The 24,224-nt window shown below is 45.5% G+C and overlaps 1 protein-coding gene across 2 annotated transcripts in view; it reads left to right on the top strand.

Annotated features, from left to right (window-relative positions):
• ACTN2 (actinin alpha 2) overlaps positions 1 to 24,224 on the top strand; it is a 66,581-nt gene that overhangs the window by 39,679 nt on the left and 2,678 nt on the right. The window contains exons 8-19 of one of the 2 annotated variants that reach the window (XM_077894389.1): positions 1,869 to 1,954; positions 4,571 to 4,663; positions 6,632 to 6,862; positions 9,302 to 9,449; positions 11,023 to 11,173; positions 14,329 to 14,437; positions 15,877 to 16,017; positions 17,444 to 17,626; positions 18,728 to 18,862; positions 19,784 to 19,963; positions 20,587 to 20,733; positions 24,061 to 24,126. In XM_077894389.1, coding sequence (XP_077750515.1) covers positions 1,869 to 1,954; positions 4,571 to 4,663; positions 6,632 to 6,862; positions 9,302 to 9,449; positions 11,023 to 11,173; positions 14,329 to 14,437; positions 15,877 to 16,017; positions 17,444 to 17,626; positions 18,728 to 18,862; positions 19,784 to 19,963; positions 20,587 to 20,733; positions 24,061 to 24,126 — 1,670 coding nt within the window. Of the gene's footprint in view, positions 1 to 1,868; positions 1,955 to 3,073; positions 3,160 to 4,570; positions 4,664 to 6,631; positions 6,863 to 9,301; positions 9,450 to 11,022; positions 11,174 to 14,328; positions 14,438 to 15,876; positions 16,018 to 17,443; positions 17,627 to 18,727; positions 18,863 to 19,783; positions 19,964 to 20,586; positions 20,734 to 24,060; positions 24,127 to 24,224 lie in introns of both variants that reach the window. The other variant, XM_077894388.1, reaches the window with a different exon arrangement.

The raw sequence follows: 24,224 nt of genomic DNA, 5'->3' as shown, positions 1-24,224 counted from the left end.
TGTAAAGCAGGTTCCTTCCTTGTCTCTTTCAGCTTCAGAAAGCCCCTCTCATTCCTTGGCTTATGGTAGCATCACTCTTCCGTCTGCATCTGTCTCTACATCTCTTTCTCTCTTTCTTACAAGGACATCAGTCATGCTAGATTAAGGATCCTCTGTACCCCAGCAGGACCTCATCTTCATTTGATTATATCTACAAAGACCTATTTGCAAATGAGATCAGATTCATAGGTACCAGGGCTGGGAGATAGGACTTCAGCAATATCTTTTTGAGGGACACTGTGCAACTCATATAACAGTTATCTTCAGAGTAGGATTCTCATTTTACCCATTCATTAATTTAACCATTTAACAAACATCTGTAGTATTGGGTGTTAACACTTGAATACACTCCTCCAAATCTGTTTATGCTTTGCAAAAACTCTTTAGAGAGAGAGAGAGTCAGTAAAATGATGTAATAGCAATATAGAATAGTTCCTTTTCCTTTTTGTCTGTCTTTTCTAAGCTAAGTTTTCATTTGTGTGGCATCTCCTTTGACCTTTCTGTAGAGTAAATAACTATCCAGAGTTTACCCACTCGAATTAATAGCTTGGATTCTAAAGAGAGGAGAAAACAGACCAACAGTAAATTAATGCCTCCCTAATACACTGCAGTTGAGGGTGAGTTCAGGGTCACCATCATTATTCCTCTGGCTTGCTGACATGCTTGCTAGCTGGTAGGTAGGTTTTCCCTTAGCCCCTGAGTCCTGGTCTGAGTGTGTGTCCATCTTGTGAATCCTTCTAGGCCAATGAGATGCACTGGTACTCCTTCATTTCCTCCTCCCTTGTGACACATTTTAGTCTATTTTCTTTTAAATGGTTCAGAACAATGCTTACATGTTAGAGTATTTTCTTTGTAATTTCCCACAGGAGTCTTCTGGCAGTCATGAGCTAGACTGGGGCACATTGTGATGGGGCACATTGTGATGGGACAATTTTAGTCTTTGGCATCCTAGAAGCATAATTTTTGCTTTGTAGCTACCTTGTGACATTCTTTGGGGATCTAGAAGTTTCACCAACTGGCATTTTTCCTTCTCTAAACATGAGTTTAGAATGGTCCCCTCTGCATGTGGCCCTTTGTATCCTCACTACAGTACCACGGGGCCTTGTCAGCACCACAGCATTGTATTAGCATGTCCTTGCTGGAGCCATGTCCTGTGCTGGCGCCTCCTATCAGAACTCTCATCCCTCCTGCAAAGCCTTGCCTTCCCACCTGCTCCTGTTGACCTCACTTCCTGTCATGGTGTTGCGGCCTGGACCTTAAGTGGGGGTTGTCGAGTGGCTAGCTGGGCCACTCTCCCATGAGCTACTACCTATACTAAACACCAGGGAAACTTGTCCTCATTGTAACTGTCTGTCATGCTTTTAAAAGGTTCTGAAAGTTGTTTTCTCTTTTTTCCTCCACAAACCTTTCCTTAAGGTGAGCACTGGGCTTAGGTTCCTGGGTGTATACATTCTGTGTGGACTCGCAGAAGGGCTCTTTGTCGACCCCTGGGCCCTCCATATGTGCAGCGATAGGAAGTCTCAGGGAATGTGCTGTTGCGTGCCTTCTGTGGGCTTCCAGAACTCTGATTCTGGCTGTGGATGTAACGTTCTTGCAGATTTAGGGCTCTTCTGTGCTAGCCATGGCCTTCTCTTGGGCAATTCTCAAAAATACAGATAGTAATGACTTTGTAGGTATGATTTCTTTGACTGGAGCCAAAGTTTTAACAACATAAGTGTGTGGCGGGTGAGGGGAGGAGACTCACGGCTTTGACTTCTCTGAGGCAGCACTTGGCAGAAGCCCGTGGGTACTAGAACATCCGAGCAGTTAACCTTCTTTTCTCCACACAGATTTAGTATACACTGCCAGACCCGATGAGAGAGCCATAATGACTTATGTTTCCTGTTATTATCATGCTTTTGCTGGTGCACAGAAGGTGAGGATGTAAAAAGAGTCACCACTCACCCTTCACCTTCTGTGTCTTTTTTTTTTTTTTTTTCAATTGTTTTTCTCTTTTTCCCGTCTCCTCTGCATAAGGAGACCTGTCTGGTTCTGAGGAGGAGGTCATTTGTCTTTTTTAGTCTAGTTTTCTTTGAAACTTACTTTCTGTCCATGCGATAGTATGCCGTTCGTGTTTGTTTTCCAGAAGATTCCATACTGTTACACAACCCCACATCCATTCTGGGCATACTCTCTGAAAACCCAATGACCAGGTTTCACCCATAGGAAATTACATGGTTATCTTTTTAACTTTATTTTATCCAGTGACCCAAATGAATTTAAAGTTTAAAAGCAGTTCAGCAAAGAGTGGTGTCACCAAGGTGGAAGAAGAAAAGGATGTGTGTTCACATGGTTCTTTGTTTCTTCCTGTTGCTTATTTTGGCAGCTAATACAAATGGTAGCAAGAGTCACAATAAGTACAAGCCCTGTATATCCTTCTCTTTAGATGTTTTATTAACCCTTGGTGGTTTTGTAAATGGCAAGGTAAGTACTCACAGAAGGTGTTAAAAGCCACATCCTCTCCAGCGAATTTTGTCCTCATGGGAGCCAGGACCATTCACGGAGCAGAAAGCCAATAGTTATGAAGGTGGGGGTGGGGAAATGGCAGGAGAGATGGGGCCACGGATAGATGCCCGTATTCCCAGCATCCTGCTAGGCTACCTATGTTGCTTAGAGCAACAGTGGCAGATGACCTGATCTGGTCAAAAGATGAGCAGATATGGGCCTCATGAGTCATTAGGAAGTGACCACAAGCCCTGAGAGAGCAGCACACAGTCCCCATATGAACCTCTTGACTGCACTTATAGAAGCACATCACAGGGTAGGGGAGGAAAAAGACCCTTGGCGAGTATGAGAAAAACATGTGGGTTCAAGCCATTCTGTTCACAAACAATGTCAGTTTGAGAGCCTTCTGGAGGCGTAGGGTTGTGGGCCCAAGAAACACACAGAAAACGGATCCGTGTAAACCAATCCGTTCTTCCCTTTGTTCACCCTGGTTTCTACTCTTCATCTGTGTGTGTGTTTGTTTCTGTGTTATTTTTTTCCCTCCCTTCAGACATTGTGAACACTCCTAAACCCGATGAAAGAGCTATCATGACATACGTTTCCTGCTTCTACCATGCGTTTGCGGGCGCGGAGCAGGTATTCAACACGTGTCGATTTGGGCTGCTGTGCTGCTCTTCTGCATTGGTTTTAGTTGTGTGTGCGTGCGCGTGCGCGTACCTGGGTGTGTGTTTGTGCGCTTCACATCTTACCTTGGAATCTTTCTAAGTGTTTCGTGATGACCTAATATGGCAAGTTCCAAACCGTGAATACTTTTTGTTTTTTAACAGCTTTAATTTTAGATAGTTCCTGAAGTGTTTGTTTGTTTGTTTGGGTGTTTTTTAATCTTTCCTTCCTTCCAAGATATTGTTTTTATTTCATTAGTAAATGGTGGGAAACATTTGCACTTTAGGAAAACACAAGCACCTTGAAAATGGTGCCACATTCATGAGCAGTGACGGGGAAATCTGATGAGGAGAAATGAGCACCTCCCTGGTGCCCCTGTTTCCTCTGCCAAGAAACTGCTTTCTGTTCAGTGATTTGTTCTAACAACTTTCAAGATGAGTCCTAATTTAACTGCAATAGTGAAAGGATAACAATGTTAAAGCCTCAAAAAAAAAATCACATTCCTTAAGACACACGTTGTGGGTGAATGTCCCTCAGCTTTCTACTTTATCCACCTGTCTCTTGCCCCTCCACGTACGTGTCCTTGGACAAAATGAATGGGCCAGAGTGGACCAAGTAGGTATCGTGTTTATGATTTCTCCATGACAATCAGCAGCAAATGATGCCAACTGCAAATGGGGCTTGTGAGGCAAGGCTTTGGGACAGGCTAGAGGCCGAAGGGGGTGGCTTGGGCTTCTGGATTCACCACGTGGTCGTGGTTTGGGGCACTTTGCTACCCCCAGCCTCAGTGCCCCTGCATGAAATGACGACTGAGAATTCCATACACCTCAACGACTTTTCGTGTAGGGCACACCAATCTTAGAGCAAGTCTAGCTCTGTGGAAGGATCCCATCTAGCAAGTTCTGTGTATTCATTTTAGGTCAAGAGGGCTGTAGTGAACTCGGTGCAATGACAATATCTATTCAGGACCCAGTTCTTTTTTTGCTTTGATTTCCAAAGGCTAAAGTTATATAGAGAGCTCTGGCCCTATAGTCATGAGGTCAGTAGAGTACTCAGGTGGACATTCAGGGATGGGGATTTCCTCTTCCTGGACCCATATATTTCTGTCACTAACTTGCTTGATGTTTTACAAAGCTTGTGTTTTAGACTAATGGTATCTTCCCATTATTCCCCACAGTACATTCAGCCTGCCGTGTAAGTCTGTGTAAAAAAGGTGTGAAATGACTCATGAGCCATATCCTCAGTCTGAATCCACCCTAACCTTGACTCTGCACCATCGACAGCACACCATCTGCTCATTACCTCTCCTGCCTCACCACGTTCCGTTTTGTGCATGCACCTCCCTGTCGACAGAGCTGTCCTGTTTACCTATTGTGTTTTACAGGCCGAGACAGCAGCTAACAGGATATGTAAGGTTCTTGCTGTGAATCAAGAGAATGAGAGGCTGATGGAAGAATATGAGAGGCTAGCGAGTGAGGTAAAGGGAGCGGGTGCCCGGCAGTCCTGTCCATTCCCACCCAGAGGGAGAGGCGTGGAGGGGGAGCACCGGCTGTCAGTGTTTTCTTTCTCTGCATTTTTCATCTCAGACAGAATACGAGTAGGAAAATGCACTTGATCTCAGAGGTTGCTCTTCTCATAGCAACATGCTTACTGGCACAAAAGTAATCCTGATGGTCTTCCCAACCACCCCAGATCATAGAAAAAGTTTGCGTGTTTTAAGGAGTGGGGCACGATTCCAAGCTCAGCTCTGTACCACCAGGGTTGGATGCCCCCAGATGAGCCCGCATTACTTTTTGTTTTTTTCTTGCCTTGTTGGTGACTGACCTCCAGTAGCGTGCCCTCCATCACTCAGAAGTCCTGCTCCACGCAGCAATTGAGCATTACAGGAACTGGCCCAGCCTGTTGTGAGACATGGCGCAGCCTTGTGTATGCCTGTGAATATCTAGAGGGAAATGTAAGGAGGACAGAGCCCCTCTCACCCATGCAAGGTGTTTGAACCTAAGAGTCCGTGATGCCTTCTGTAGCTCTTCAGCCCAATTCTGGGTTAGGATAGCACTTTCCACATTGCTCTTCTTTTTGTTCTGATTTAGTTGCATAAATAGCAACTAGGTGGTCTTGTCACTGCCGTTACATTGCTTCCCCCATGCAGGTGATGGGCTGAGTGAGGTGCACAGCCACACACACCATTTCTGGGTTCACTCAGTTACAGTGACACACATGTCAGAGACCAAATGGTTTTTGCTCTGACTTGATTTAGCCGATATTTGGTCTGTCCTGGGAAAAGCATCGGGATTCTTGAAGTAAATCTTCCAAAGTAATGGTCAGTAGTAATCCAATATGATGATACTAAGTTTAAAATGTTTTCATACTGCTACTGTGGGAAAACTCAATTTGACAGCATTGTTTAACCCTGGTGACCAACGTCAGGGTAGAGGCATGACTGGGGCCAAAGGACAGACACTCCTCAGTAATTCTGTCCTTCCTTTTTTCCCCCTGGTCCTTCTTTTATCCTCTTCAAACCCTTAGACTGTGGATATATCACCATATTTTTAAAGATTTTATTTATTCATGAGAGACAGAGAGGCAGAGACATGCGCAGAGGGAGAAGCAGACTCCTTGCGGGGAGCCCGAAGTGGGACTCCATCTCAGGACCCTGGGATCACAACCTGAGCCAAAGGCGGACACTCAACCATTGAGCCAGCCAGGCATCACCCCCTCTTTTTTTAAAGTATATCACCATTTTAACAAATTTTTATTCTTGCCTGCCATCGTTTTCTGAGTGATCGTAAATGTCAATTATTAGTGGCTTTCCAACTTGATCGTAATTCGAGAGAAGGGGTATATATACTTCATCCTTAGGAATTCACGACCATTTTCACTTTTATCGTGTGGATTTCCTCAGAAGCCAGGTGATAGATTAAAATATACCTTGGCATTGAGTCAGTCCCAGATTTACAATACATTTTTCTGATCAATAAGTTCATTAGATTGGAGCTTATTTACAAAATACTTACATTTGAAGTTAAACCCGATTCTTGGCTGACTTTCCATCCCATGTCAGGTTTTTGTTTATTTGAAAGCTCCATCCAGCATTTTTGTCTGCTAATGTCTAGTCCCTGAGTTTCCTGTAAATGTCACATTTTTGTGAAACATGACTTGTGTTGCCTTTCAGTTTTTGACCTGTGTGTGGTACCGTTGGGGCAATCACCAGTGGCCATGGCGGGGGGAGGGGGGAGACACTGGAGTTTTCATTCATGCCACAGTGCATGTGCACAGAGATGCCTTTTTATCCTCTCCTCTCGACCCAGGGTATGATATTCATAGTCTGTAATTTTAGGAACCTCAGGTGGAATCCATTCCAATTGTCAGGTGCTCCTGTTTTTTAACTGGGGGTGGGGGGCAGTTTGCTGGTGTCTCCAGCAGTATTTTTATGTTTTGGGAGCAGCTGTTGGAATGGATTCGTCGTACAATCCCCTGGCTGGAGAACCGGACCCCCGAGAAGACCATGCAGGCCATGCAGAAGAAGCTGGAGGACTTCCGGGATTACCGGCGCAAGCACAAGCCGCCCAAGGTGCAGGAGAAGTGCCAGCTGGAGATCAACTTCAACACACTGCAGACCAAGCTGCGGATCAGCAACCGGCCTGCCTTCATGCCCTCCGAGGGCAAGATGGTGTCGGTGAGTGAGTGTCACACACCCCTGCAGCTCCGAGGCCTCTGCCCTGGTGGGCTGCCATGAAAGCTGGGCTAACATCTCCAGTCCTTTCAGCTAATGGATAGAATTTTGGCCCTGTCACTACTTCTCTCAGGATGTTTCTCCCCCACCAGCATGCAGTTCTCCATCTCTAACTGCTCCCGGTGTGGTACCCTCTAAGAGCGGCCTTTATTATGCTTGCGAAGTGCCCCCCCACCTTGTCCTCCTGCCACCGCGGCCCCCGGGCCTCCTGGTGTCTGGCATCTACGTCACATGCCTTCTCTAACCTGTGCCTAGGACCCCGTCCCTTTCCAGGGCCTGGCGCCACATAGGTCTCCCTCTGCATGCTGCTGGCTCCCCTGCCAGAGTCCCTTGCCCCAGCATACGGGGACTTAAGACATTGTGTTCTGGTAGTGCTGACCTGGCCCTTGGCTACCCTCCGCAGCAGGACATCCAGAAGGAGTTGCCTGTGGCAGAGCCCTTCTCAGCTCCTTGCTGCTCCTTTACTCCTTTTACTCTTCACCCTGCAGCCACCCGGTTTGTCTCCTCTGGCGATGGCTCCCATTCAGCTTGGCGGCCTCCCTGGTGACATTCTGGTTGTCACATTCATTTCTGTATTCTTTGCCTCTTTGATCCGGTTCCCCATGCCGCCTCCCTGAGCCTTCTTCCACTCTCACCCTCACTGCTTTCCTCCCCGGCACGGAGTCCTTACACCTGCTGCTCAGAGCTCTGCCACCCCCACCCCAGTCCCCTCACCACCTGAATGCCAGCACCTCCCAGACTGTGCATCTCCAGCTCTGACTTCCTCCTGACTTTAGGTTCCTGTGTCTGCGAGGACATCTCAGAGCATTTCACACCTGACCTGTTCCCCAACCCCTCTGCAGTGTGCTCTGTCTTCGCTGATGGCATTGCTGCCCCTACATTACTGACGTCCCAAGCCCAGGTGTCATCTGGGACTCTTCCTGTCACTTCATGCATGCAGTTCCTCCGTGGTCCCATTGGCTCTGTGTCCAGATTATACCTTGAATCTGTGCCCTGCTCTCCACCTACACTGCCGTCATTGTTTGCTGAGCCTTTCTCTCTCTCTCTCTCTCACTCCTCTCCCCCTCTCTTTCCATCTCCTAGGGCCTCTATCACTGGCCCCTAAAATTCACTCTCTGCACAGTGGCAGTTGGGTTCCTTTCAAAATGGAAACCACAGTGTGTCTCCCCTTCTCTTCAGTCTTCTAGTGACAGAGTATTTAGACAAAGATCCAGATTTATTAACCTGGTCTGGAGGATCCCATATGATCTGACTCCCTCCCTGCTCTGCTGATGGGCCTCTGCTTCTGTGTCCTCCACTCCCATGCAGCCTGTCTCCGCTGCTGCTCCCCGCACACAGGGCCAGCCCCGCTCAGGCCTTGGCGCTCTCTCCCAACTCTTCATGTAACTGGGTGTTTCTGTCACTGAGGTCTTGAATGAGATGCCACCTCCTCGGACGCCTCTTCTCCAAGTGACCTGCCTGAAGGAACCCCCACATTGGGCTCTCAGCATCACCTGACCCCCTTTTGTTTTACCTCCAAGCCCATCACTATTGCAGTGACCCTGTATAATTTACAGTCGATCCTCAAACAACACAAGTTTAAACTGTACAGTTCCATTTATACATGGGTTTTTTCAATAAATATAGAATAGTACTGTAAATGTATTTTCCTTTTGATTTTCTTAATAGTTTTCTTTAGTGTGAGAATACAGTATATAACACATATGATGTACAAAATATATGTTAATCAACCGTTTATATTACGAGTAAGGCCTCTGGCCAACAGTAGGCTGTTAGTAGTTAAGATCTGGGGGAGTCAAAGTTTATATGCTGATTTTCACATGTGTGGGATATTGGTGCTCCTATCCCCACCTCCCCATGTTGTTTAAGGGTCAGTTGTACTTACTGATTCTTTGTCCTCTGACAATCATGCAAGCTGCTCAGGGACAGGGAACTTTCTAGGTGTCTTTTGTTCTTCTATCAAAGTCTCACTAGTACCCGGCACATTGCACAATGTCTAGGAAATGGTTGTTGATGGCTGGCTGGCCAGCCAGCTGAGCCCAGTCACTGAGCATCAGTTGATTTGAACTGAGTCACTTTGAGGCATCATATTTTTCTAGCCAGAAAATTAAAGCCCTGTCAGCCTTTGTCCACCTCTGGACAAGTTTTAGGTAATAACTGGCTGATGAGAACAACCATATCAATTTTAAAAGGCCCTGGTGATAATTAAGACCTTGAAAAGCCCAAACGGTCTTGAGTGGTTATTTGGGGATGGGAGAGGGAGAAGCAAGGAGAAGAAAACACGGAAGAAAACCTGTCAAACTTGGGGCAGAAGGAATTTATAGAGAAGCCCTCAGGTGGAGGGTTACTAACCTGTCTTTGCTTGACCTCAAATGCCCCTAGGACATTGCTGGTGCCTGGCAGAGGCTGGAGCAGGCCGAGAAGGGCTATGAGGAATGGCTGCTGAATGAGATTCGGAGGCTGGAGCGTGTGGAACACCTGGCGGAGAAGTTTAGGCAGAAGGCTTCGACTCATGAAACGTGGGCTTATGGCAAGTGGACTGGCCTGGGGTTGGGTTTCTGAAAAATCAGAGTGGGGCTGTCTCTACAAACCCCATCCCTAACACTGGTGGCCTGTGACCAGGTGTCCCCACCTCTCTCCGCTCTACCATCCCAGTGCTAAATAGCTTCAGGAGGTGGGTGGGAGGACTGATTTTCTAGTCAAGCAGATAATGTACTTTTTCACAAAATGGCACTCGAAATGCCTTCTTCCCACACTTACTTACATAAGTCCTGGCCTCCTTCTGTCTTCCCCCACTTTTGTTCTGTTTGATCCACACGTATCTGTTTATTCCCTGTCCATCAGATGGCCCTGGCCCAGATACCAGCTTCTGCCGCTAGAATGTTTATTCAATTCCGCAAGACAACATGATTTCCCATTTAGAAAATCTGCTTGGAAGGAGGAATTCAAGGGATCATTTTCTGAAGTCTTAGCTTCCTTATTTCACTTAAATTTATCTACTTCTTTTAGTCCTTGCAAACATCTCTCTTTCTATAGCCATGATACTATGATCTCTCTCTCTCTCTCTCATACACACACACACACACACACACACACATATATAATTTTACTTACTTATTTTTTCTGTCTGCTGTTTGTTGAGGTAGCAGAACAAAACATTCTCCCCTTCACATAATCTATTTTGAGAAAGGTCAGAGAGGTTCATCCTTTGGTTGCCTTTTGCTTTAGTGTTGTCTGATGGTTGATACTGCCCAGCAAGGAGGTGAGAGGCATGGGCCTGGAGCCAGGCAGGTTGGAGTCTCAGCTCTGACACTTCCCAGCTGTGCTCTTTGGATGAGTTCCTAAATCTCTCAGTGCCTCAGTGTCCTCTGCAGAGTGGTATCAAAATGATACTTCCAGCATAGGCTTTTGGTGAAGATTTAATGAGTTCACAATATAAGTATTTAAAGCAGTGGCTGGCGCATAGTGAATGCTGCATTGTCATTGTTGGATATGTGAACATTTGCCTTCCATTTCTAGCTTTATAGAATTAAATTCTCAGAGGTCATCAACCAGGGAATAAATGTGAGTCCGTTTATAACTACAGCAAATTTAAGAAATATTCATGGGGAAAGAGGTGGAGGTGCAGAACTTGTAGTGTTGGCAGGAAAGAAACCACAGGCTATTTTTAACCACAGAAAATCAAGCTTTCAAACCAAAAGATTTGGGGTCAAGGTTGACCTTGAGAGCAGGCCAGTAGAGTACGGGTGTCTCGTCTGACTCTCCCAGGTAATTCTTGTGAACTAACCATCACTAAATGGAGCCTCACACTGGAAAATCAGATAACTGATTCCTCAGAATTATGAAGAACACAGATCTGTGGCATAGCCTGGACTCAGCATGCTTCCCTCCACTTTGTAGACATGAGCTTTAGAACCCAGAAGGATTCTGGAAATGGGAGCACAGTTACAGCCTGGAGGCTGATCACAACAGCACCACTGTGTCTTCCCCCTTCTCTTGGTTGTTGGGAACTGTAGGAATCACCAAGAACTTTACAGGTGCAGGTGCCAGGAAGCTGATGAGTGAATTCAGAGGAGTCATATCCCCTTCTGTAAACTTTGCAGGCAAAGAACAGATCTTGCTGCAGAAGGACTATGAGTCGGCTTCTTTGACCGAGGTCCGGGCCCTGCTGCGGAAACACGAGGCCTTCGAGAGTGACCTGGCTGCACACCAGGACCGGGTGGAGCAGATAGCGGCCATCGCGCAGGAGCTCAAGTACGTGCTGCTGTGCAGCTCTGCCTGGCAGGCCCCTGGGCTGTCCATGGGTGCAACGGAAGGATTCCATGGAAAGTTTCCCCAGAGCACTTCTAGGGCCGGGCAAGGCTGGCCTGCCTTCCCTTTCCCATTCTGAGTCTAGGGAGAACCAAGCTGGAAGCCTCTGTGTTTCTTAACAACTAACCAGACTTCAGCTTTGGTTCTCTGGATGTGCTAGAATCCCGGTGCCCTCCCATCCAGCAGCAGCCCCGGCCCCACTGTGGGCAGCTCTGCTTCTAGGAGGGTGAGGAATGAGTGTGGAGGACAGCTTGGAAAGGCTGCCTCCCCCACGCCGGGCTGCAGGGCATCCACACACCAAGACAAAGCAGAAATGCCTGTCCTGCCTCAGAGGAGGAGACACCATGGCCCCACTTTTTCTTTGTCATCAAATAAGTGCTATTTCATTTGCTTGTTTTTTATTTTATGGGAGGGACCAGCAAGGGTTGAGTTCAGGCTGATGTAAGCCTAAGTGGGAGTTCTTGGGTCCCACTTGTCATGCAGCCTCTGGCTGTGGCTGCCCTCCAGGGTGACACCTCCCTGCAGTCTTTCTTTTTTCTTTTTTTTTCTTTTCTTTTTTTTTTTTTTAATATTTTATTTATTCATGAGAGACACAGAAAGAGAGACAGAGACATAGGCAGAGGGAAAAACAGGCTCCCTGTGGGGAGCCTGATGTGGGAGTCGATCCCAGGACCCTGGGATCACAACCCAGGCCAAAGGCAGATGCTCAACCACTGAGCCACCCAGGCAACCTCCCCCCATCTGCAGTCTTTCGTAGCCTTTTTAAAAGACCCTTGCCCCCTTATGATAAGTAGATTTCATTCCCTGTTCCCTTCCTCGTCACTATAATCACAGACATATCTGCATAAGTTTCAGAGCCTAAAATCCCATAGGGATGACTGTCACAAGATAATTTTTAAAGACCTATAACAAATATTTCCTTTACTATGTTTGATTTTAAAACTTCCATATTGCTCACTTATGACCAGAGCAAACTTGTGAATTAACAGATATGGACTCTTTTTTAGAGGATCCCATTATTTTTTAGCCTTGGTAAATAAACTCTTAATTATTTGTGATCTTCATAATCCAATTTGTACACTGTATTTGTGGTCTTTACAAGAGCATACTTCTTGAACTTTGAGTGTGTGAGTGCTTGTTAACTATTACAATTAAAATAAGGCATGAAACAAATTCTAGTAGCTATTTAATGCTCTGTAACTGCTCTGATGAGTAATTTGAAATGGTTTTACGTGTTGCTCATAAAATTTAAGTAGTGATTTTCTGTTATTATTCCTGGCATCCCTGGTGCTAGTTTCTTCACACTGTTCAAAGAGGCACTATGTGCACAATGTAAATCTGTGTTCATCTCAGTGCATTCCTTCCTTGTCCTTTTTATCTTTCCTAAAATAATAACAAAGCGCTTATGCGGCTCTCAAAGTGCAGAAAAACCAGTATGCACAGTTACACAAGCCCTTCAGAGCAGGTATTTGTAGAACTCTTTGGATGACTTGGTATGAGTTAGGAAAACAAGAAACGGATATACCTCTAAAGGTAATGATGGGGGAGTGAGCATTGATGTCTCCAGCATAGATCCATAGAAGGATCCCAGGTTTTTGTTTTTATTCTTGAAGTCTTTATTCTCCATAATATTTGCATTTTGAAGAGCCATAGCCATTTCTCTTGGAATTCAAGACTGCAAATGGCTGGTATGTTTTGGTTCGGGGGGTTGTAGCAGGGAGCACAAGAAGCTAAGTCTGTCTCAGACGAGTGAGGGGTTATGTGTACATAGAAAGCTGCTCTACATATAGAAAGCTGCTCGTAAGCTGGGCAAGCTCTCCCCACTTCAAGAACCCGCAGCTCACAACCACAAAGCATTTATTCAGTAGCAGAAGCAATAACATTCAGTACTGACAAGTTAATATTATTTAAGAGGAAAAGCAAAGCATGTGGTGAGTAACCATTGCCTTAATTTCTTCAAAGAAGAAATAAATAAGCTTAAGCCTCAGGGAAATGGATTTGGTAGGATGGGGAGGTGAGTTATCTTATCTCAGACTGTTTGTGAAGAAGTCTCTCTGAAAGGTATCTTTAAACATTTGTGAGTCTGGCTTTCATCTTAACTTTTTATCCCCAGAGATACCAGGTTAACCTTCTAGTTGGGAATTTAAAAAAAAATTATTTATTTATTTATTTATTTATTTATTTATTTATTTATTTATTCATTCATTCATTCATTCATGAGAGAGAAAGAGAGGGGCAGAGACACAGGAAGAGGGAAAAACAGGCTCCTTGTAGGGAACCCGATGTGGGACTCGATCCCAGGACCCCGGGATCATGACCTGAGCCAAAGGTAGATGCTCAACCACTGAGCCACCCAGGCGTCCCTAGTTGGGGATTTGTTTTAATGCTAAGTTCATATCACTTTACATTACAAAGATCCCATCAGGATGCAGAGACGGGGCTGGTGGAGAAAAGGAGTTACCGAGTAAGAAATCATTTGGTTCTTGCCATCATACTGGTGGCATCACACAAGTCAGAACTTCCATCTAGAAGAGGAAGGACTCAGTTCTGCTAGTTTTTCGAGGTCCCTGCAGTGCTAGATAAGGTCACAGCGCCCCTTCTGGACATGGTGCTCCCTGCATCCCCCCCACCCCCCCCACCAAGCCCAGTGCCCTTTGAGGGGAGCCAAGGACACAGTGGTGTACAAGCTGATACCTGCCACCTCTCCCTCCCCACCCCCCGCCCCTGGACTCACTTTGATGTTCCCATCACTGTGGCTTCAGGCGGCCCCACAGGACTGTCATCCAGGTCAGATGGTTGGCTTCATTTATAGGTACACTGCCACTTAAAAATAATACTCTGGAGCCTGGCCAGAATGAAGTTAGCTTGGGGCACTGAGAGGGCAACACTTCTGTCTAGAAAACTGACCAGCCAGGTTTACTGATTCTTTCTATAATCTGTCAAAGAGTAACGATCATGTTTGCAATTGTGACAATGAACAAAACTCTGAAATACCCTGCCATTTTTCTATCAGATCTCTTTAAAAAAATTTTTTTGAGCCTGTGTCCATTTACCTCATAACATCAGGGTAAGTTAATCTTTATTCTCACTTCTCCCAGTGAACTGGACTATCACGATGCTGTGAATGTCAACGATCGGTGCCAGAAGATCTGTGACCAGTGGGACAGATTGGGAACGCTTACTCAGAAGAGGAGAGAGGCCCTGGAGGTGAAGCCTGGTGACATGACATCCTGTCAGCCACCTATTGGCATGAAATCTTTTAACAGAGGCTCTCTAATTAAGTCCCTGTTACTAATTTTCCCTGTGGCACAATGTGGGTGAAACAAAACAGGTTGTCTTGCGAAAGGAGAATATGAAAAATTGGAGAAAGTGGGAAATGCAAAGTTGGTAGCTTTGTACCATCATTTATCTACAGAGCAATGTAGCATACTTTTTTTTTTCCAATGAAGCATGCTTTTTATTTTTTTTCAGGGAAGCATGCTTTTGAATTAAAAAAAAAAAGACATCCAGAGCTAATATGATTATGGTATAAAGTCATTCTGTATCAGGTAGTGATTCTAGTGAGTTTCCAAAGGGCTTTCTATCAAGAGTATATTTAGCTGTGACTTAAGGACTCAAGGGGAACTTTCCTGTGTAGCAGGCAAAGGCAAAATGGCAGCAAACGTTGAAGGAAAAAGGGATATGAAACAGATACAGGATGGGCGTGGCCTTATTTAAGTATATACGGCTTGGATAAACAGCCGAAAGTGGCTGATATTTAGCTGTGCCCTGTTGCCTCTTACCATGGAAGATTCATGTAATGTGAAGGAAGGAAGCAGTGGCCATTGTTTGGAGACTTTTCACATTTAAAATACATGATATCAAGCTTTCTAGATACCAAATGGCTGTTACCTATCCACCTAAAGAAAGGAAGGTTGAAAGAATGAGGACCAAGCGTGAAACAGAGACCTGCCCCTCCCCAAATATTTTAGAACAGGAGGAATAAAATGAATAGGAATGGAAGACTTACAGATGAAGAGGATGCTTTTGCTGTCTACCCACAGCCTCTCTGCCACATGAAACAAGTAGAATGTTGTCTGTGGCTGGAAGCTAGGTGCTTCCACATGCCCAGAAAGGCAGAGAGGATCTCTATGTGAAATCCTGATGATTTGAGAATGTTAAACTGTAGTTCCTGTGTTTTCACTTAGGTGAAACACAGGTGACTTTTGGAATGGCGTGCATCTTCTCTGCACACTTTTTTCTCAAAAATGAGGAAGGTGTGTTGAGTGTTGTTGCCTAGGTGGTTAGGGGATCAGAGCTGACCTTCACAGTACTGCTTTTAGCTGAGAGCGAGTTACTTTATCCCCCCTACAGATTCTCAGTTTTCAAAAAAAGTAGCATGGAACAGAGTACTAGCCTTTCAAAACAAGGCTACTCTGGATGTCTTGAAATCCTTTTTAGATTAAGAAGCCTCTTCAGGGAACTGCAGGGCTCAGTCTAATCACTGAACACTGGCTAATCTTTTGTATATACGTACTAGTGATGAGCACATTGTGATTAACAAAACATCAGATAATAACTTTATTGTTCTGGAATGTGTGTTGACATCTTCAGAGAGAATTTTTTTTATTAATCTATGATAACATTTCTATTTAACTTAACTCCAGAGAACTGAGAAATTGCTAGAAACCATCGATCAGCTCCACTTGGAGTTTGCCAAGAGAGCTGCTCCTTTCAACAATTGGATGGAAGGTGCCATGGAGGACCTACAAGACATGTTCATTGTCCACAGCATTGAGGAAATCCAGGTAAGTGAACCCCTCAGCTCTGTACTTATACTGCACTAGAGATGAATTGTGATTTTAAAAACTTAGAATTCTTTCATTTTGTTCCTTTTTTTGAACTAAGAAAAATGTAGCAAGAGAGCCCAAATTACCCTTTGACCTTTAGCTTAAAGATGTGTATACTACTCTTTGCTGCAACTTAAAAATTAATATCCATCAGACAATGGTGAATACATCTAAAAAGGCCTGTTCTTTAAAAGAATACTGTGGAATCATTGAGTAACATAGACATATATGCTCTTGGGAGGTATTCATGGAAAGGTATGAGTTTATTGGCTGCTGAGTTAAGTACTTTGCAAATACATGCATATTACTGTTTATTAAGATCTGTATAGTTTTGCTGGATGATAAAGCATAAGAAACCAAAAAGCAGCACCATCTGTCTCCTGCAAACCAAAATTTTCTGCTTCTGATTTCTTCTGGAACATCAAAGTTGTAAGTAAGACTTTTCTAAGTAGTCACGTTAGGGAGGAGAATTACTCTTAAAGAGCCAAGACCTAGTCTATTGAGAGACCAGTGTATGGTGAATTTGATGTACAATGGAATATTAAGGGAAAACACTTTTTAATTCTCTCTGTAAAATAGATAAGTCATCAAAAAGAATCCAAGTATAAAGGAATGCTAAAGATTGGAATTTGAACCCACATCCCTGTCAAGGAACATTCTAGAAGGGTGTAGGGGGAAAGAAATTACTTTGTTGAACATTGCATTTTTTTTTCATGCATGCGTAAGCAGAGGTTAGCGACCTAAAATCATTTATTTTTGAAATAAGTGAGACTTCTAAGTTTACCATGGAAGCCATACCTGATCTATGAAGTAGTTTCTTTGTAGCTTGGCACTGCAAGGGCTCCCTGTGGCACCTGCATACATTAGGGCCAAAGGATAGATTTGATTAATGGAGGTTTTTAAAGCCCTCAGGGAAAGAGCTGATTTTTGTGGCCTTTTCTTTTTGGGAAGTAGGGATATATTTCTTGGTGGTCTTTAAGTAGAAAGGCAGCAAGTGTTAGGTTCTTTTGTTGAACTGCAAAGATAAGACTGGTCATTATAAAGGGCACCTAAGTTCTGTTTGTCAATGGAAAGTAAAACTGATCCCCAGCAGCTGGGGATCAAAAATTATGAAAGCAAACATGAACTTTTTTAAAAAGAAAATTATTTTTTTTCAAGACCTTGGATTAATAGCCATCAATTAGTCATGGTATCTTGTTTTCATTTTCAAGGAACTTGACTTCTTTTGTGTATAGAATAGCTTTACTAAAACATCCAGAGTTTGTTTTCCTGCAGAGATTCCTGTAATCATAAAATGCGTTTACACATGTGCAGAAGGGAGCATAGAGAAGCCTGTAAAATTCACACAATAGTAAAGTTTTCCTCACTTCTGTCTCTGGGTTAGAGTCTGATCACCGCCCACGAGCAGTTCAAGGCAACGCTGCCGGAGGCTGATGGTGAACGGCAGTCCATCATGGCCATTCAGAACGAGGTGGAGAAGGTGATCCAGAGCTACAACATCAGAATCAGCTCCAGCAATCCCTATAGTACTGTCACCATGGATGAGCTCCGGGCCAAGTGGGACAAGGTAGGTGACTGAGGAGTGGATGTGGGACAAGGTGGGCATTCCCAAAGCCAAGGTTGAGGGAAGAGGTAAATACTTGAGAAACTAGAGTGAATGATTTGCATGATGATCACTTTCCTGCAGTCCCACGTTGCATAGGACTTGAACTCATGAACCTAGCAGGGGGTCCTTAACTTTTTTGTGTCTTGGATCCCTCCGGCGGTCTAGGGGAGCCTGTGGATTCCTTCTGATAATCATATTTATAAATTCATAAAAACATTTAAGGTGGCAATGGAAACAAATGATGTTAAAATACAGTCATTAAAAAAATTTTTTTTAAAGTTGCAGTACAGTAATGGATGGCTTCTGCACAGACACATTGAAAACCAGGGTCTAACAGCAGATCTGATCTTTTTTAAAAAATATTTTATCTGTTTATCCATGACAGACACACACAGAGAGGCAGACATAGGCAGAGGAAGAAGCAGGTTCCCTGCAGGGAGCCTAATGTGGGATTCGATCCCAGGACCCTGGGATCATGCCCTGAGCCGAAGGCAGACGCTCAACCACTGAGCCACCCAGGCACCCTGATCTGATCATTTTGAAGCTGGGATGAGTATTCATGCTATTTTGAGAGGCAGGCAATAACTAATGTCATGTGAGACTGTCTGTGATTTCTACTGTGATCAAGTCACGGTACTGCTAAATACGACTGTGGATTTGCTGCCCACATTCATAATTGAAGGAAATGCTAACTTTCAATTAGAGATCATGAAAATAAAGATATCAGCTTTTCTCTCATTCAAGTTCACAAATCCTCTGCGCTCTGGACTGGCCCCTGAACCACGCCCCCACTCTCCCCCCATCACCCCCTGCCAGCCATACAGAGTTAATGGATATCCCTAATGGGGAGCTGCTAGGGCTAGACCCAGCTCTTCCTTAGTTCCTGTAGTAGTGGCACCCGTTCTGCCTCCTCTTCCTATATCCCCTTACGCTCCTCCCCTCTTCTTCCTCCTCACCCTCCCTCTCTTCCCACCACTACACTTTGGACTATGAGCACATATTTTCGTACTTCTGTTGGATGCAAGATGGCTTCTAATCCCTGTTGTCCTTGGTCCCTGACAGGTGAAGCAGCTTGTGCCCATCCGGGATCAGTCCCTGCAGGAGGAGCTGGCCCGCCAGCATGCCAATGAGCGTCTGCGGCGCCAGTTTGCTGCACAGGCCAATGCCATTGGGCCATGGATCCAGAACAAGATGGAGGTAGGGCGGTGCCCTTCAAAAGAGCTTCTTGCAACCCTCGAAATTGACCTAACAGTGAAACCTCTTCCACTTACCTCCTGGTCGCCCTGCTTGGTGCTGTGAGGAGCCCTCATGTCATGCTGAGCTTTACCCCCTTGGGCCCCTAAGCTCATGTAATCTGTGGCATCAGTGGATGCAGGGCCCACTACAAAGGGGGCTGAGGCTATTCTTGCTGCCATCCGTTCATTTTGTCATTTAAAAGGATGACGGAGTTCTTTCTTGGTGTTTAGCTTCTATAGGACCTAGATTTTAAACCATCCATCCTTCAGGAGAACATGTGAGGAGTCACAAATACTTTACATTTTTAGAACATGTAAGGAAAAATGATCTTGGAATGGCACTGATTTCGGGGTTCATTTTATCACTAAGAACAGTCAAGAGATATATATCACTTTTCTTGTGTTTCTCCCAGCCTTCTTTTTGGTGATAAAATGTTACCTTTTTTCTTAAAGGGAGAACCTATAAGAATATGAGAAATTCTTTTGACCCTCCAGCGGTCTTAAATCTGTCTGGCAGCTTTTTTCCTGCAGAACATCACCCACCTCCTCCAGAACAGGGCAGCTCTGAGCCAGGGAGGCTTCCCTCTTTGGCAGAAGGAGGCTAAAATAACTCTTCTCTTGCCCTTCTCTTGCTTTGCTGTTTTGGATCTTGGTTGATTTTTGCCCCCCCGCTCCCCCTACCCCCTTCTCTAGATGAACTGGAACTAGAGCTGCTTTCATGCCATGGTTCTGCTGTTTCCCACCTCACCTGAGAAAATCAAGTGTCTCTGGCTGCTGCCTAACACTGGCATAGCCTCTGAGGCAGAATCAGGAATCCTGGCTTCCACGCGGTTGCTGTGAAGGCTGACTCACCTGCTTTCTTCCCTCTCTTTGCCTCCATCAGGAGATTGCCCGGAGCTCCATCCAGATCACAGGAGCCCTGGAGGACCAGATGAATCAACTGAAGCAGTATGAACACAACATCATCAACTATAAGAACAACATCGACAAGCTAGAGGGAGACCATCAGCTCATCCAAGAGGCCCTGGTCTTTGACAACAAGCACACCAATTACACCATGGAGGTACAGCGGCCAGACACATTGGGGTGGCTGTTGCTTCTTGCTGTGACCATTCACCTTGTCTTGCGCGGGGGGGCGGGGGGGGGGGGTATCCCCACACTTGTCCCTACTCCTGTGGGAGGCTCTATGCTGCAGAAGTTAGGGATCTTCATCTTCACTGTCACTATACATGAAAAAGCTTTGTGAACTCTACCAAGAGCTAGAAAGTAGTAGTTTTCACCATCATCATCATCCTCATCATCAGGACAGTGAATTCATTGCACTGTCTGGAGAGTAACTAACGGTTCACATTTTAACCACTTTAGCCCCAAGCAGGTATAATCCAGGGCCCATCCCGCTACTTGGTTAATGGAAAGCAATTGCTAGTGACAAATTTACTCTTCATTGTGCATTTTACTTAAAAGTGCCAGTCGCCACTATTAGAACCCTGCTCTCACTTCTGGGTGCTTTCCCACTACAGAATCTTAAAAGGAGTGAAAAATTAGAATGAAAAAAGCATAAATAATAAAAGTTTGTTAAGCCCTACTCATCTCCCTCTGGGTCAGCTCTCCAGTTAGGAAGATGAGGAAGACAAAACTGATGTGCTGGAAAGACCCAGAGCTGACCATGTCCTTTTTCTTTGGTAGCACATCCGTGTTGGGTGGGAGGTGCTGCTGACGACCATCGCCAGAACCATCAACGAAGTAGAGACGCAGATCCTGACGAGAGATGCCAAGGGCATCACCCAGGAGCAGATGAACGAGTTTAGGGCCTCCTTCAACCACTTTGACAGGGTATGTCTCCTTGTACTTGTACAATAGGCAACACCAGGATGTGAAAAAATGCATTTGAAATGATATTCATGCTATTAGTTTGAAGTCTTAATGCCCTATAAACATTCCAGGGAAAGAGGATGATTCATGCCAAAGGAAAACAGCCACCAAAAATGAAGCTCTAGGCTCTGATGTTGCGCATGGCAGCTTGAAGTGGAGGTTTGTGTGCACTTTCTGCAGATCTCCCGACAGATGCCTTTGTAATGGAAGGCAAAGCTAGATTTGTTCGAAAGAAAAGCATGTCCCTGATGTAGTCTGGTTGTTGGCCTTAGATCTTCTCTAAAGACTTAGATACAAAACTCTGAGTTTTCCTAAGTAACTAGGTAAAGCACCTCATGACATATAAAACTGGTGTTTTTGGTTTTTTTTTAAAGATTTTGTTTATTTATTCATAAGAGACACAGAGAGAAAGGCAGAGACATAGACAGAGGGAGAAGCAGGCATCCTGCAGGGAGCCCGATGTGGGACTCGATCCCAGGACCTTGGGATCACAACCTGAGCCGAAGGCAGGCACTCAACCACTAGGCCACCCAGGTGTCCTAAAACTGTTTTGACGTATAAAACTTCATGTTTTGTAATTAATGAAATTGACTCAAGACATGTTCTAAGGAAAATACACCACTAGAATGATGATTGTTTTCATGGTAAAGGCATATAAAAACTAACATGCTGCTTTTAAAATACTACCTGGGATTTTGATTTGAATCATACTAAGTAAGACCAGTTCTTTATAAAAAGATTCCCAGTTTTAATTGAATTTAAATTAAAAGAAAAAAGAAAAAATTTCCCAGTTGCTTATCATGCAGCTAAAAGTAACTTCTAAGGCCACATACTGTTTACTAAAGATCCCTAAGAAAGGATATTCCACTGCTCCATACAAGATGCTGTGTCTGGTTTACATTTATCAGTAAATGGTTCTCAAAATGCATCTGGGAGGTTGCCTGGGTGGCTCAGTCACTTAGCGTCTGACTCTTGATTTTGGCTCAGGTCATGATCTCAGGGCCTTGAGATCGAGCTTCTTGTCAAGCTTACACTGGGCATGGGGCCTGCTTGAGATTCTCTCTCCCTGTGCTATTCCCCCTCCCTGCAAAAAAAAAAAAAGAAAAAAAGTTCTTTGGGCCACGCAGCCAGAGTTAGACCTGTTTAAGAGTTCAGGCTATAGACCTCTGATGGGACAGATACAGAGATGGGTCCAGACGTGAGCAAGAGGTCAGCACAACATCATTATGCAGAAACATGCTCTCCTACTGACCTGATCCATACGCTGAAGTCTTCGTCATTCTGCCCCTGAGGAGGGAAATAATGGATCACTGTCCCTGCACAAACCCACCTGGGCTTGTTGGAGGACCTGTCTCTCTCACTTGGGCCAACCCACAGGAAAGAGCATATTTATTTGAATCTAAGACAATGAGATTATCTTTTGCAGGACAAAGGAGGGTCATGCAGAACCTACCAAGTTAAAGAGTCTGTGACTATTATGTTAGTATATGTTTTGGGAGAAATGAAGTTTACTTAATGTCATGGGGAGATGCATCAGGGATGCAGATCCATTTTGTTTCATCTTATTAAATAGTAAGGGTAAGAACTGTAGGGGGCACCAGGGATGTGTCCTGAGTGGTTCCTACTGGAGCTTCTAGAGCCTCGGCATACCATGATCGTGGCTGTGCCTCAGAAAATGTGCTTGGTCTCCTTGGTGAGAGTGGACTGGTGGGTTGTATGCAGGGGAGAAAGTGAGCAGAAGATCTTGGAGGAACAGGAGGGGTGGGAGTGAGGAAAGAGGACAGAGCTGAGATTAATTGAGACAGAAATGGAAGGGAACGTGACCCCAGGATCAGGGGCAGAGGAGGGAGAACACTTACAAAGGACATGGAAATTGCAAGCCTTGAGAGCCCAAGAGAAGAGATGCTGAGAGCCAGAGGCAGCATGGTGCCCAAGACGTGCCCTGGGCAGTGGGCAATACAGTTATTAGGGTGCAGGGCTGAAACCTGCAGGGGGTCACCACATGGTGGGATTGGTGGCAGGGCAGACTGGACAGCAGGGAGAGGCTCCCCAGCAGGGAGAACGGCAGAGGGGAGGTCGCTGTGGGGCAAGGAGGCAGAAGAACATGAAAAAGCGAAGCTGGGAAAGTCAGTGTGCAGTGGAGTATGGGTGAGGTGGGGGGCCTCACAGTAGGGGCCTCCGTGAGGTGGGGGGCCTTGCAGTGGAGTGTGGGTGAGATGGGCATTACCAAGGGAGCAGGGTGGTGACAGTGCTGGGTGCAGGCCTGAGAACACACGTGAAGTTTCCATTTATCTCAAGAAGAACCTGCTGTCAGCTTCTGGGACTGACAAATGGGCAAATGAGAACACCAGAAAACAACCTTACAAGTGTTTACTTATCTTTACTTTACATGTGTACTGATGCTTGCACCGTAGCTGTCCCCTCAGCCTCTTCAAGAAAACCTCCAGCACAATGTGTCCTTCCCATTACAGCTGGGGCTTTGTGTGGACACCTCGGTGTCAGGAGGGTCGGGGTCACTGTCCTGACCTGGCCTTTTCTCAATAGTGACAGCTGCCACCCACGTGGACCTTCTTCTTTTTCTTTAAGATTTTATTTATTCATGAGAGACACAGAGAGAGAGAGAGAGGCAGAGACACAGGCAGAGGGAGAAGCAGGCTCCATGCAGGGAGCCTGATGCGGGACTTGATCCCGGGTCTCCAGGATCATGCCCTGGCCCAAAGGCAAGCGCCAAACCGCTGAGCCACCCAGGGATCCCCCATGTGAACCTTCTGCATGCTGCTCTGCGCAGACCCCCAGGGCATCCATGGGTGAGGCCATGTGAGGTGTGGGGGGCCACTGCCTCCTGGCTCCTGAGCCCGAGAGTGGTGTGGGCTCCCTGGACCTGAGTTCAAGGAATGCTGCTGTTCTGGGAGGAGTCTCACAGAGGAGGACCATCATGGGAGCGTGATGATTTCTCAGAACATTCTGGAACCTGTCATCAGTAGGTTGCAGTAGTTAGTTCCTGCCTGGGTCATTCTTGTGGCCCTTGGTGACTTTTTTTCTGCTGCTTTCTGGGATGTGTAGTCTCCTTTCATTTTTGCCTGGTGGTTATCCTCCCATGTTTCCTTTTTCCTTTTTAAGAAACTGTTTTGTAACATCCCTGTGTTGGCTCCATCCCCTTAGAAGTCAGGGGTGACCTCTACCGTCTCCCAGGTGGGGCTCCCCATGGCTCTTCTCTTGCTGGCTTCTCCTCATTTCGCTTGGTCACTTTGCCCCTAATTCTCAGCTTCTCTGTTCATCTGTTGGCAGAGGAAGAATGGCCTGATGGATCACGAGGACTTCAGAGCCTGCTTGATTTCCATGGGTTATGATTTGGTAAGACAGAAATGAAAATTTGACAAGGATTGGATATTTTCTTAAGCCTGGACTTATGTGCAAGAAATGACTAGCTTAGAGCAGGAGAGCACGTTTGG

Source organism: Canis aureus, chromosome 4, assembly GCF_053574225.1.
Source record: "Canis aureus isolate CA01 chromosome 4, VMU_Caureus_v.1.0, whole genome shotgun sequence".
Taxonomy (NCBI): Eukaryota; Metazoa; Chordata; class Mammalia; order Carnivora; family Canidae; genus Canis; species Canis aureus.
The sequence above is the reverse complement of the archived record's forward strand: the minus strand, read 5'-3'. Positions and strand labels throughout refer to the sequence as shown.